At 47.1% G+C, this 13,427-nt stretch overlaps 1 protein-coding gene across 2 annotated transcripts in view; it reads right to left on the bottom strand.

Moving 5' to 3' along the window:
* The window catches only part of SEMA5B (semaphorin 5B), a 341,594-nt gene that overhangs the window by 46,854 nt on the left and 281,313 nt on the right, over positions 1-13,427 (bottom strand). For both annotated transcript variants that reach the window (XM_075001545.1, XM_075001546.1), the window contains exon 13: positions 10,003-10,120. In XM_075001545.1, the coding sequence (XP_074857646.1) occupies positions 10,003-10,120 (118 nt within the window). The remainder of the gene's footprint in view (positions 1-10,002; positions 10,121-13,427) is intronic.

Raw genomic sequence — 13,427 nt, 5'->3', positions numbered from 1 at the left:
GATCGGGGTTGGCAACCTGCAGCTCTTTAAGGACTTCTTTGTGGTTGCTAACAATATAATTGCAAAGTAAAAAAAAACCCTGCTGATTATTTTCAAAAGATGGTGAACGGAATAACTCATATCTAGACAGCAAACAATATGTAATATTGAAACACTGGACAATACCCCCTTTAATATGTGCTGTGCATTGTGGGATATGATCATGTATCTGTGTTTTGACTGTGTTGAGAATAAAGTCTTGATTTTGAAAAGGAAAAGGAAGATTGCAGCATTCCTGCTATGAAGGGTGACATGCATTTTAAGAAAGAAAACTGAAATTAAATGTGAAGTAAAATTGGCATAATTATAGGGGGTTCAGGAGTGAAAGTCAGGAAGATAGAGGTACAATCACACACGTGTAAAATGTGAGGAAACAGAATATGTAAAAAGCTTGTGAGCATCCTGCAGTAAATATGTCTCGCATTATAAATCATTGTGCATGCGCTGTTCTTAAAATAGAGGTTACAAAAAGTACGGTTTGACGTTATTTATTAAGGGCCATCTCGTATTCACACGCATTGCGGCTCTTGAATTACAGTAAACCCATTCATAACCAGCAACCCCAGGACCAGGAGGTTGCCAGATATTCAAATATGTTGCTTAACGGAGAGGTAGCCACAGGATCCCCAGCAAGAGGGCAGGGGACCCCACCAGCCAAATGCCTGGGAGCCCCATCAGCAGCTCCAGTCCTAGGGAGTTGGCTGGGATGCCAGGTTCAGAGAGCTTCAGCAGCCCTGAATCTGGGGGAACTCCATCAGGGTGTGGGAGCTCTGTTAGCAGCCTCAGGCCTGGGAGCTGGCCAGGGCCATGGAAACTCTGGCCACCCTGGGGTGTGGGGCTCCACTGGTGGGCCCAGGGTGTCGGGCTGGGAGCTGGCCAGGAAGGGGGAACACCAGCAGGTCCAGGTGCATGGCTCTGACAGTGGGCATGGGGCATGCGGGAGTGTTGGCAGGCCCAGGGCACTGGTCTTTGCTGGTGGTCCCAGGGCTGAGAGCTGACCAGGGCACAGGGGAACACCAACTGATCTGGGGCTGGGAAGCCTGCAGCTCCAGGGCCAGGAGAACGCCGCCACCTCTGGGACTGGGAGAACGCCTCCTACTCTGGGGCTGGGAAGCCCGCAGCTCCGGGGCCAGGAGAATGCCACCTACTCTGAGGCTGGGAAGAGCACAGCTCCAGGGACAGAGGAAAGCTGGCTGCTCTGGGGCTAGGAGAACGCCTCCACTCTGGGTCTGGGAAGCCAACAGCTCCAGGGCCCGAGGAACGCCAGCTGCTCGGGGCCAGGAAGCCGGCAGCTGCGGGCCTGGGAAGCTGGATCGGGCCAGGGGAATGCCAGCAGCTCTGGGGCTGGAAAGCTAGACGGGGCTGGGGGGATGCTGACAGCTCCAGCCCTGGGGAATGGGCCAGTACTCGGGCAGAAGACGGAATGTTTGTGCCAGATATCTGAGAGTTCTGGATGAATGAATACCCGATGAAAGAAAGGGTTTTTTTTTTTTTGTTTGTTTTTTAACCAAATTTGAAAAAAAAATGGCTATTCTTGCTATTTTGGTTGCCGACCATGTCCACTCCTCTCTGGAAACCTCAAGTATATCTAGCTTGGGGGCAAATGCCGTCTTTTCATTCACTGTTTATACAGCAGCTAGCGCAATGGGCTCCTGCTCTAAGACCTGGGGATTCCCGGAATTAAAACACAAGTAAATAATGTCAAAACAAAAAGCAGTCAAGTAGCACTTTAAAGACTAGCAAAATAGTTTATTAGGTGAGCTTTCGTGGGACAGACCCACTTCTTCAGACCATAGCCAGACCAGAACAGACTCAATATTTAAGGCACAGAGAACCAAAAACAGTAAGCAAGGAGGACAAATCAGAAAAAGATAATCAAGGTGAGCAAATCAGAGAGTGGAGGGGTGGGGGGGAAGATCAAGAATTAGATTGAGTTAAGTAGCAGACGAGCCCCTATAGTGACTCAGAAAGTTCACATCCCGATTTAAACCATGTGTTAATGTGCCGAATTTGAATATAAATGTCAATTTGTCCGCTTCTCTTTCTACAAAAGAGCGATAATTTCTTTTCAGTAATACACATACCTTGAGGTCGTTGACAGAATGCCCCATTCCATTAAAATGTTGGCTAACTGGTTTGTGGATCTGGAGTGTTTTAATGTCTGTTTTGTGCCCGTTGACCCTTTGTCTAAGGGAGTTAGAAGTCTGTCCAATATACAAAGCATCTGGGCATTGGTGACACATGATGGCATATATGATGTTAGTAGAGGAGCATGAGAAAGTGCCCATGATTCTGTGAGTAACCTGGTTAGGTCCAGTGATGGTATTTCCAGAGAAGATATGTGGACAAAGCTGGCAGTGGGCTTTGTTGCAGGGAAAGGTTCCAGGAAATAATAAAAAACAATAAAAAAATAACAGGAAAGTAAATAATAATAATAATAATAACAACAACAATAGTTAGGGTAATCATGCCAGTGCAAAAAAATAGAATAAAGGCAGTTTCAGGCTTGGATTGCCATATGTGAGAGGTGAGGTGTCACTAGCAGCCAGGCATTGCATGAGCAGGTTTTAAGTCTCTTGCTTACAAGATCGCTGAATTATCCTAGAAATGAAAAATAACTTGGCATGCTCGGCTTGAGTTATACATTAAAATCGGACAATTATTTAATCAAACAAACAATCTTTCTATTGATGTTAATTCTACAACCACTCCATTCTCATCCACCCACCCCCTCCTCCTCTTCTGCTCCAGGAAGTCACCCATCTCCCAGGGGCTCCTAGGTGATGGACAGGAGCAAAGTCCCAGAATTCTGGCACAAAGCGAAGCAGAGAGGCTTGGGGAAGAGAAAGGAGTTTGCGGAGCACAACCTCCCCGCAAAGTTTGGTTTGTTCTGTGCTTTTCTCCAACTCCTACAAGAACCAGCAGTCAGGATATTACTGCTCTGTGCCGCATCAGCTCCTACCTAGTGTAGCAGGGCAGAAAAGCAGAGGAAATTCATTCTGTATGTGCGTGGTGGCCTCCAAAATAGGAGCTACCTGAAGCAAAGCAGTATGGCACCTTAGCCAGCCAGGGGAGGAGGTGGAGAGGCTCTAAAGGTGCCAGTGTTTATAACTGTGCTTGAGATCCACTGGGTTACCACTGCCACTTCTGGAGGATGTAGAGTTTGTGTGTTGCCTTGGGCCTGCCAACCCCCATGCAGCTACAGTCAAAACTGAAGGGGTCTGACAGAGGTGTGGCAGGACATGTCACCGGGAGCTGTCCCAGAACAGTGCTTCTGCAGTACGGTCCGAGTGCAAGCAAACAGACCCACCCAGCGTCCAGCACCTCCTGTGACGTTTGCACTCCCAGACCCAACCTCAGCCTCTGCCCCAGTTCCCACGGCACGCAGCCACACAGTCGCCTCTGGGAGCTAACCACCTCTGCCCCCGCTGGCTGCTCTCTCTTCCCCCTCCTGGTTCCCAGGCTGCTTGGAGCAGCAGAGTGGGGCAGAGGCAAAGGCAAAGCTGCTCCGGCAGGAGCGCGTGGAAGGAAGTGGGAACTGGGAGATAACAGAGGAAAAGCAAATGGATATGGACAGGTTGATGATAGGGGTTAAGAGGAGGCAGAGCAGGGGCTAATAGGCAGAACTGAATAATGGGCCAAACTTGGGCCAGGGACTGAACTAATGGAGACAGGGACAGAACATGGCTGCTGAATAGGGAAGGCTAAAAGCAAGTAGAATGAGTGGGACCTCTGCCTCCAGCCTGTGCCTTGACTGGTCAACCCTGCCTACATCCAGCTGCTTCATGTGTCTTCTCCAACCACCCCCAAATCCCAGCCCCTCCAGAGTCTCTCCAGTAAGTCCTATGGTGTGGGGGGGGGTCTCCTGTCCAGCAGCTGCACCACCAGCTCTTGTTAGCTTACTCTCATGAGACAGGATAGATCAGTGATTAGAGCATTGGCTTTGTTTCCCCAGGGTTGAGAGTTCAATCCTTCAGTGGGCTTTTCAAGGTCTGGGGTAGGTCAGATTTAAGGAGCCTTGATAGGTCCCACTGTGAGTGCAGGGGAGTGGAATCGGTCCCCTCCAGAGCTATGAGATGTGTATAGTTCTGTTTCAAGGCAAAGACTGTGCCCCTGCTTATGAACTAGTGCCCCCCCCAGCTGGGAGAAGGGAATCAGACAAATGTGGAATACACTGAAGCTGCAGTGAAACTGCCCATAAAGGCAACACAGAAATTCTTCTTTGCGTCTCTGTCAAAAAATAAGACCAGAATACACTACACCCCGGCTAACATCTCACACCCAAGTACTCAGTCAGACACACCTGCAGACAAATCCACCAGTGTCAGGCATAATGCTCATCAAGCTACAGCTGTAAAGTGTTCTACAGTTATTCTGAATTAGCTATCACTACCTCTCTGGGGGGAGCATCTTTTCCCCAGTTTCACAAATGGAGAAACTGAGGCACAGAGAGGTTAAGGGACAGGACTGAGGCTGCAGAATCAGTCAATGGTAGAATCGGGAGCAAAACTCTCTCACTCCTCTTTCAGCCCCAGCCCTGTGTTCAGCACTAGCCAGGAGTTCTTGAGCGCTGTCATCATCTCCCGTCAGCCCATCTAACAGCCTCAGAAATTCACAGCAATGACATGGAAGCAATTTAGATCTGTTACTGTGCTTGTCATATGGTGGTAAAGGGGTTTCAAGCATCTGTTGCAAACCTTTGTTTTCAACAGATTGTCATTCAGCAGCAAAAATTCATTCTGGGTTGAAGACTACCAGGCAAAACGTCCCAAAGGCGTACATTATTTATGTTGGTTCAGTTTGTGGTTTTAAAATGAACACAGCTTGGTTGTTAGAGTTTTAAAAAATGAAGAGAGATACTTTCAAACATTTGAATCTGGGTTATCTTTTTTTTTTTCCCCTTTCTAAAGTACAAATCCAAATATTGGATCACGCCATTCATTTTTAAGCCAGAAGCCTTTGCTGATTTCCATGAGGAGTTCTGCTTAGAAATCAATGGTACGATATGGCCCGTTGCTTCCGCTTTTAAAAATAAAAAGCTGATAAATAATTATTGGCTCATAATTGCTACTGGGAAACAACCCAACACTTACATAAATAAACAAAATGGCTGACCCACTGATATTTACAAACATGTCACGTTGCAAGTGTGGGAAGTTTTTTTTTGTTTTAAGAAACTGCATATGGATTATTAGTCCAGGCTTAAGTTTGTAGTGACATTTTGAAAAGAGCAAGTTCGGGAACTTGGATTGAAAAAAAGCCAACCCTGGGCGCTGATGTTTTGCAGAAAAGCTCTCTGTGTTGGCTCCTTTGTAGCTCTCACAGTGTCAGTCAGAATAACAAGACACATTTAAAATAATCTGGTATCTCATACACCATCGAAATTATTGCAGTTGATCAGCTAAGAAAGTCCTTGTTAATCATATATAGACCCACTTATGCAGAAGGGTCTGCTTATACAACTTAAATGTCTCATGGAGATCAAGGAATGCAGAACAGGCCCAAAAGCAGTAGTGCTCAGATTCCAGTCTAGAAATCCAGACTGACCTGTTTTTATGCAGAGCAGGTATTTTTGCTGTATAGTCAAATATTATAGATGGGGATGTAGCACCACCATAGGTAGCAGGTATGAGAGGCCAGGAGAGGGGCCACCACAGATCCTGGTACTAAGTCTGGCACAGCTGTCATCACCACACACCTGGGCAATGGTGGCCCTACCTGCACTTTTCCTCTTCCTGTCCCTGCCCTTCCCCATGTGCCCACCACTGACTAGGGAGAAATACATTTTTTCCCCATCTTAGAAAATTCTGGCATCCTTTTCCTTCAATACTTCAAGGGTGACCATGATTTGGAGCAGGGGTTGAAATTTATCAGAGAGGTGCCCTTTGACTCAGGGATGTGCCTTTTGCTGTCCCTGCGAAAACTGCCAAAGTGGGCCAATTTATAAGCCTTTGAAAAATAGTCAGTTTGCATAAGCTCAACAGAGACTTCTCTGAGATTCTACAGGCTGAATTCCCTGAAAAGTGTATCCATACTGGAAGGAAAGAGCATTATTTTCTCCACAACTGTAGCTCTAAATAGCTAAGCTAACTAGGCCTTGGTCTGGGCACCTGGGCTGCAAGCAGAGAGATGGTCTCTTCTGTGCTTTTCACGATTCCCCTGCTAAGCCCAGACAGACTGGAGGGCAAAGCTGCGAGGTGCAAAGGGAGACTGGGGCGGAAGAGAAACAGGGAAAGAGACTGGGTCTGAGAACCAGTGAGAGAGGGGAAAATACGTGAGGAGAGACTATTCTGGACATGGTTGTGTAGTACAGAGGACTGTTGCCTGCAGGACCCCTGCCTCATTAGCTTCAGAAGTTGGAAAGCATATAGTCAATGAGGCAAGGGACTGCACGAAGAGAAAACATAGCCTTGAGGTTATGATAGTCAAACACTGCCTTGGTGAAATTGATTCTTTCCCTGCCTCTGCACAGAGTTCTGGTGTCACGTTGGGCAAGTAGCTTAAATCAAAACTTTTCACAGGTGGCCTAACTTCATGTTCCTCATTTCCTAATGGCCTGACTGGAGACACTGGGGTCAGATTTGCAGAAATTCTGATCACCCAGAACTGCTACAAATAGCAGCTGTGCTTTGAACTAAAATGATGTAGGAATGCCAAGTACTCTGTAAAATCATGTCCCAGTTGTCTCAGATTGGGCATCCTAAATTAGTGGCGACTTTTTCACCTCACTCCCTCTCTGCCTCAGTTCTCCACCTGTAAAATGGGGATAATATCAGACCTTTCCTCACAGAGATTTGGTGAAACTCATTCATGTTTATGAAGCACTCTAATCCTACCTATGTTTATAATTTTTGATTAATAAAAATGTTTATTTATATAACTTCTTGGATGGTATTTAACATAATTCAGGATCAAGTACCTGAAACCCAGTAAAGTAAGAATCTGGATTCTCCAAGAGTCAGGAAGTAAGACAAGAGAGATAACAAGAGGCCTTCTTCACAAGAACAGGCCTGTTAACTTCAGTGGTCCACCCAAATTTCAGATTGGGTCACTACATTCTATAGATCTACATGCTACTTCATTTTCAAGTGATGCCATTTTTTCTGCTTACTGTTCAAAACTCTTGTGCACTGTAAGGCCCTTACTGAGCAAAGTTTTTCCATGCACTTCAAGTTGGGAGCTTACTTCATCATACTGCTGAATCAGGGCCTTGGCTCAGCTATCTCATTCCACAGCAGGGGTGGATATATTTCAGTGAGGGGTGCAGGGAAGACACAGATCAGAAGTTTTTTATGTAAGATGGGTTGTTTTTTAAGTGCTTGGAATAAAAAGGACTATAGTGATGTAAATTAATACTTTAGTAATAAAAAACAAACTGGAAATGTATGTCCCTAGGAGCACACAATATTCAGAATTCTGCTGAATACACTCATCCCTCACTATATGAGCACAACTGGGACACTAAATTCCCATTAACATACATGTAAAAGTCTCTGATTGGTTCCTAGTGCTCCTAATTCAGGGAAGGAGTGGCAGCATGTGGCGCTGCTTTTGAAAGGTAAGTGAACTTTATGCTTGGGGGAGGTTTGGGGAAGGTTAAAGGCTGGGGGCAGTTTGGGGCCATGAGCGCGAGGCAGGGTTAAAACCTGGTGGCAGGTTGGGTCCGTGGGGCGAGTGGGGGGAGATTAAGGCTGCGGCGGGTTGGGTATGTGGGGCAGGCGGGGACAGGGGTTCAGGCTGCTGCAGATTGGGTCTGTGAGGCCAGCAGGGTTTCAGGCTGCGGCAGGTTGGGTCTGTGGGGAGCAGGGAAGGCTCTTATTAGCGGTGGGGGGTTCACTTGCCTAGTGAAAAGAGGTAGGTTTCTGTGTCCTTTGTTTTAGTGAGTACTGGTGAGTAAAGTACTCGTTTAACAAGGTATGAGTGTACTATGGGCAGCTTTTATAACCTTGAAACAACAATTTGGCGTTGCATGTTCTCATGTTCAAACTAGAGGATTAACACCTCACACACCTATGAACAGACACAGGCATTAAACAGAACGAGATAACAGCATGTGCAATCAGGAACCACCGTGTAATAGGGTTATAAACACGGAAGCCTCTGAAGCCAGTGGTGAAAGACTTAAGCCTGCCAGGTGGAGGATGGATTGAAGTAAAGACTAGTATTTCTTGGGAAATCTTCTGAGGAGAAAGATAGAGAAGGGAAAAAAAATATCCCAGCCCTTCCAGACATAAATAGCATACTGCAGATATAGCCCTTCCAGCCTCCTGTGGCTAGCAGCATTACCATGTGCATTAGCATTAGATAACAAAAATGGAAGTTTAAAAGGGAATCTTTTGTTTTCCACATTGTACTAAAAGAAGAGTGGACTATCTCACAGATATGGTTCAAGAAGCAGGAATCAATGTGACCATGAAGCTTGCAGCCAAGACTACAGCGAAGAACTGGATACAGCAGGCAGAAAGAGAGCCAGCGTGGTGGCCTAACCTGACTCCTGCAGAACTGGTTTAGTGTAACAACATGTCAGAGACCACCACTAGAACAGAAAATTGTTCCTATTGAGGGACTTAAACTATGTTTGAACCCTACTTCAGTGAGTGGTGGGTTATGATTTCCTCTCTCTCACACACACACCATGACCCTTCCCTTCCATTTGCGCGCGTGTGGGCCCCCCACCCCAGAGTCTGACTCCCTGTTTATATTCAGCATCTTTCTGCTTTTCCACGGGAATGCTGCCCAGCGCAGGGGGCAGTTGTCACAAGAGCCCCAGGCCAACTCTTGTCTCTCAGTCTCTCACATAAAGTGTATCAGAGAGCAGTTGGGACATGCTGGGGATGGCCAGAGCACAGCAGCTCACCAGTTGTCCTCTCCCATGCCAACAGAGAGCAGTGAGTGGTAGCACATAAATTAAAGCAGCCTTGAGGCTGTTCTGACTTAACCAGGGTGTTAGAAAGTCCCCAGCAGGACTCAGAAACCCTAGAACAGGGGAGGGCAAGATCCAGCCCACGCCACCCAGGGCCCTCATCAGGCAGCAGCTTCATACTGCTTATAGCGGCTGGCTGCTCCATGTGCCTCTTTGCATTGCAGGAGTGGGGACAGAGCAGCCAATGGGAGCTGAGAGATTGTGCCTGGGGTGGAGGTAGCATGCGAAGTCTCTCCCTCTCCAGCATGTTGTGCAGAGAGGCACCTGGAGGGAGCAGCCAGACACTTTAAGCAGCATGGGGCCGCGGCAGGTTGGGAGCCTGACAGAGGGTCTCCTGGGGCTGGTGACCAGTAGCCACCTCAGTAAGCTCCCCCCCGCACCTCCCTTATCCCAACTTCCTGCTCCAGGTTACTAACCTCTCCTGCTCCAGGTCACCACCCAAACCTCTGCACCCTCCCACTCCCCGGTCACAACTCCCTCCCAGACCCTGCCCCTGCTCCTACACTCTTCCCCCTGACCAGAATCCTCTCCTACACCCATGACCCCAATGCAGTACACCCTTCTGTACCCCAATCCCCAGCCCCAGGTCACTGCCCCAACCCTCTGCAACCCCCTCCATCCTTCTACAGGTCACAACTCCCTCTCAGACCCTTCATTCCCCCCTATTTCTCTTCCCCAGGCCAGATCCTCTCCTACACCCCTGCCAGACCCTGCACCCCAATCCCCTGCCCCAGGTAACAACCTACTCCCTTACCCAAACTCCCTTGCAGACCCCACACCCTCTCCTGCACCCCAATCCCTACCCAGAGCTTCCTTCTGCACCCAATCTCCACCCCACACCCTGCACTCCTCTATAAAGAAGTGTGGCCCTTGACCACTCACCAGAATCTTGGCGCAGGAGTCACCAAAAATTATTGCCCATCCCTGCCCTAAAGTATATATTGAGCAAGAGGCTGACTATAATGACCCAACTTTCTCAACTCTGTCCTGCACACGGTGCACAATATATTTTCTATTCTTTTGTTTTAATTTCCACTTACAGGGCACTCAGTAATATTCTGAGTCCACAGACTCATGTTGGAGCTGTCCTCAATGGTGTTGCATCGTTTCTGTTTGTTATCCCAGCCGCAGTATGGGTCCCGGGCCCCTAGACATTCCCTGTATGAGGAAAAAGAAAGGATTAGATCTCTTTAAGATGGGTCGTCTCTAAAAAACCTGCATTAAAGTGCAGCGCTCTTATATGACAGCTGTCAACTGCATCAAACCTCAGCCGAAGAAACAATTTCTTTTTGGCACCACTTCACCTGCTTGTGAGGAGAGAAGAGCTGAACAACAAGGCTGACAGGACACAAAGCAAATATCAGACAGACACCCTGTAGATTAAAAACTCAGTCATTCTCTTTTGAGGCCTCGGGGGAAAAAATACTTTACCAATTTTAGTCAAAGAACATTTGTCATTGAGCTACCCTTGTGCCCCCCATAACCCTTCACCAGGCCAGATCTCACACAAAGCACCCTCTGTGAGCATGTCTGCTGACACACTGTCTGTCCAAAGGGGTTAGAAAAGCAGAATTAGCCAACAGGCCAGTAATAAAGGCCTTCTATTAGTCTTGGCCTTTGTCAGAACAATGATTTCATTTATAATCCTAACATCAAGATGTCAGTTTGGAAGAGGCACAGCAGAACATTATTTCTGAGCCTTTGGCTGCTCTGAATACCGGTACATTCATTTGCCTGCCAAATTCATATTTATGGCTACGTGTGTGTTCCCCTCCAATGAGCTGCCGAAGAAAAATAACTAGGGGGCTACCATCATCGCGAGACAGCAAAGGTCAGTGATCAGACAGGTCCATCTTCGGAATGGATTGGTTGTTCCCTGCCTGGATTCAAGTCTTTAATTTTCATTGTGAAACTGTAATAACACAAGCCATAGAGAATATATGCAACAAGTCAGGGAGTCAGAGAGAAAGAGGAAGGACCAAAACTAAAGGGATTTTGAATGTACTTTCTTTATTTAAGTGATCCATGCTTTGGTCTCACGCAGACTGATGATTGGCTCATTCTGAAATCCCCCAAGATTTCAGAAATGCCAGTGAAATGGTAGCACAGGACCAATGTGAAAAATCCAGTTCAGGCAGCAAAAAAGGAAGATAATGAGATTTATTCCAAGGGTTGTTATGGGTATGATAAGTAATAGATCAGGAAAGAAAAATCCACAAATGCAATGAGATGTGAAGTATTCCCACCCAGAAATCTTTGAAATCCTATTAGAGCATAATCAGCTACAAATGAAAAAGGCTGTTCCTCAAGCACAGCTGAAAACACTTGGATGCAGCACTAGTCCGTTAACTGATTCGAAAGCAATTTGCCCAAAAGCAAAAGCCTGATTCTTTTGCTCTCTGGTACAGGTTTTTTATTACTTAACTACTTGCCAATTTGCTCATATGTTGCAGAAGGGCATCTGTTTCACTAAAGATTTAAGCTTGGTAAACAGCAAGCAATGCAATCCTCTCTTGGTTGTTTTAAAGTAGAGATTTAGTGAACAAATTACAATGATTCTCCATTATGTTTTCCTTAAAGTGCCTTAAAATACCTAAGGAAAAGGCATAGATAATTCTCAACCAGTCCAAGGTAGCAGAGGGCTAGGCTTCAGTACAGAAAAAGACTTGAGATCCCTAGCCCAAAGTCACTGAAGGGTGTATATATATATACTGCAGTGCTTATTATTCTGGCTAAAGAGCCCCATCCTACTGTTTTGGCAGCCCATGCTATTCTAATCCACAGAATGGGGTAGCCTTCATTTCCACGGGAAGTGCTTGTCTGCCTTTTGCACTTCTCTGGGGTGGTACAGAGTCACTAAGCAGACGCAGGTGCTGGAGAGATGCATGGCATATGCTCAGACCTCTAGGCAACCCTAGCACTGCAGGTGGGAACTGCGGTTTCTGGAGGAAGCAAGGACAACATAGAAAAGGAACAAATGAATCCTGCAAAGATTTCTGCTCCTCCTTGCAGGCCTTAAGCACATGTAGTTACTTCCGACTTTATAAAGCTGGTCCACTAGGTAATCAGCAAAACAGAGGCAGGTCATTGTAATTCATAACAGGGATGCTAGTTGTGAGCATTGCCCTTTTACGGATACACATTTTCTCTGAATTTAATTTATAGGGTAACGTGCTGCATAAATTTAGAAAATAATCTCCATATGTTCCATGCTGCAGCCCACAGCCACTCTGCAGGCTCCAATATATCCCAGTTAGGCACTGACCACTTTGGTGGCACTATTATAGCCCGTGTCATATAGCTAATGGGCTGCTTTTGGCTGAGAGCAGCAAGTTACAGAACCTTAACAGCGCACTCAGTGAATCACAACCGGCTGTTCTCTCACCTCTCTTGATGACCCCCACAGCTGAGGGGCAATCAGTAACTGAACCACAGACCCAGTCTCCACACTACAGTGCCGGGCCCCGCAAAAGCCCAGCGCTGGGTGTGTTAACACAAGCTTTGTCCTGTGCTCGGTGTGCACTCACTGGGCCCTGGTGCCTGCCCGGAACAGTCTCATTTGCCTCTCTCTGCCACTGACACTCAGACCCCAGTTCTCATGTACCAGAACATAGTTCAGTAACAATTCCAAAGAACAGGACATTTCTCCATCTCCAGGCTGGCTCCCCTGACCAACTGAGATCTAAAAACAAAACAGCTGTGCTGCTGACTTCCCTTCAAAATTCAGAAAAGATCTGATTCAAGTCTGGTAGGAAACCGATTATTCAACTGACACTGACACAATTTAGGATAAAGAGAAATGTATTTACTTACGATTTGCTTCACCTTTTCCCCTTTTCTAAATGGAGGAAGAGCACTGCAGTACACAGTACAGCAAGAGACAATGGCCGGCTAATGCACGAAGCAAACACTTTCAGATCCACATTTCATTTTACATTGTTGAAAAAATATAGTCCTATTTATTTTATGGATAATATAAGCAGAGCACCCCCATTTATCTAAATGGCACCCATCCTGTCCATAGGACAAGGTAGGGCACCCACCCCAGGCCCCATGCCTCAAGGGCATATGGTGGGGCAGGGAGGAGCTGGTGCCTGCAATGGGGGCCAGTCCCACAGCCACCCCACCCTGGGTTCTCTCTCTCTTTTTCCCTGCATTCCCCTGGGTGCCACCTCCTCAGTCACAGTTCACTCTTCTTCCTGCTGCTGGAGCTGCCACCATACCCTAGTGCTCCTTCACCTCGCTAGTGCCAGGCAGCCTGCACAAGGAAGGCTGACCTGGCCTGCTCCCACCCTGCGCTTCCAGGCTTCCACCTCGAAAAGACCGACCCTTCCCTGTTCCAGCACAGAGACTCTCCACAACAGTGGCCTCCCCTCCTAACACTGGGGAGTGCCAGCAACCTTGACCCCTTCTCTGTAGCCCAAAATTTGTTTCCCCTCAGTGCCCAACACCTCCCCTTCCATTG

This window comes from Carettochelys insculpta, chromosome 8 (genome assembly GCF_033958435.1).
Source record: "Carettochelys insculpta isolate YL-2023 chromosome 8, ASM3395843v1, whole genome shotgun sequence".
Classification (NCBI taxonomy): domain Eukaryota; kingdom Metazoa; phylum Chordata; order Testudines; family Carettochelyidae; genus Carettochelys; species Carettochelys insculpta.
The sequence above is the reverse complement of the archived record's forward strand: the minus strand, read 5'-3'. Positions and strand labels throughout refer to the sequence as shown.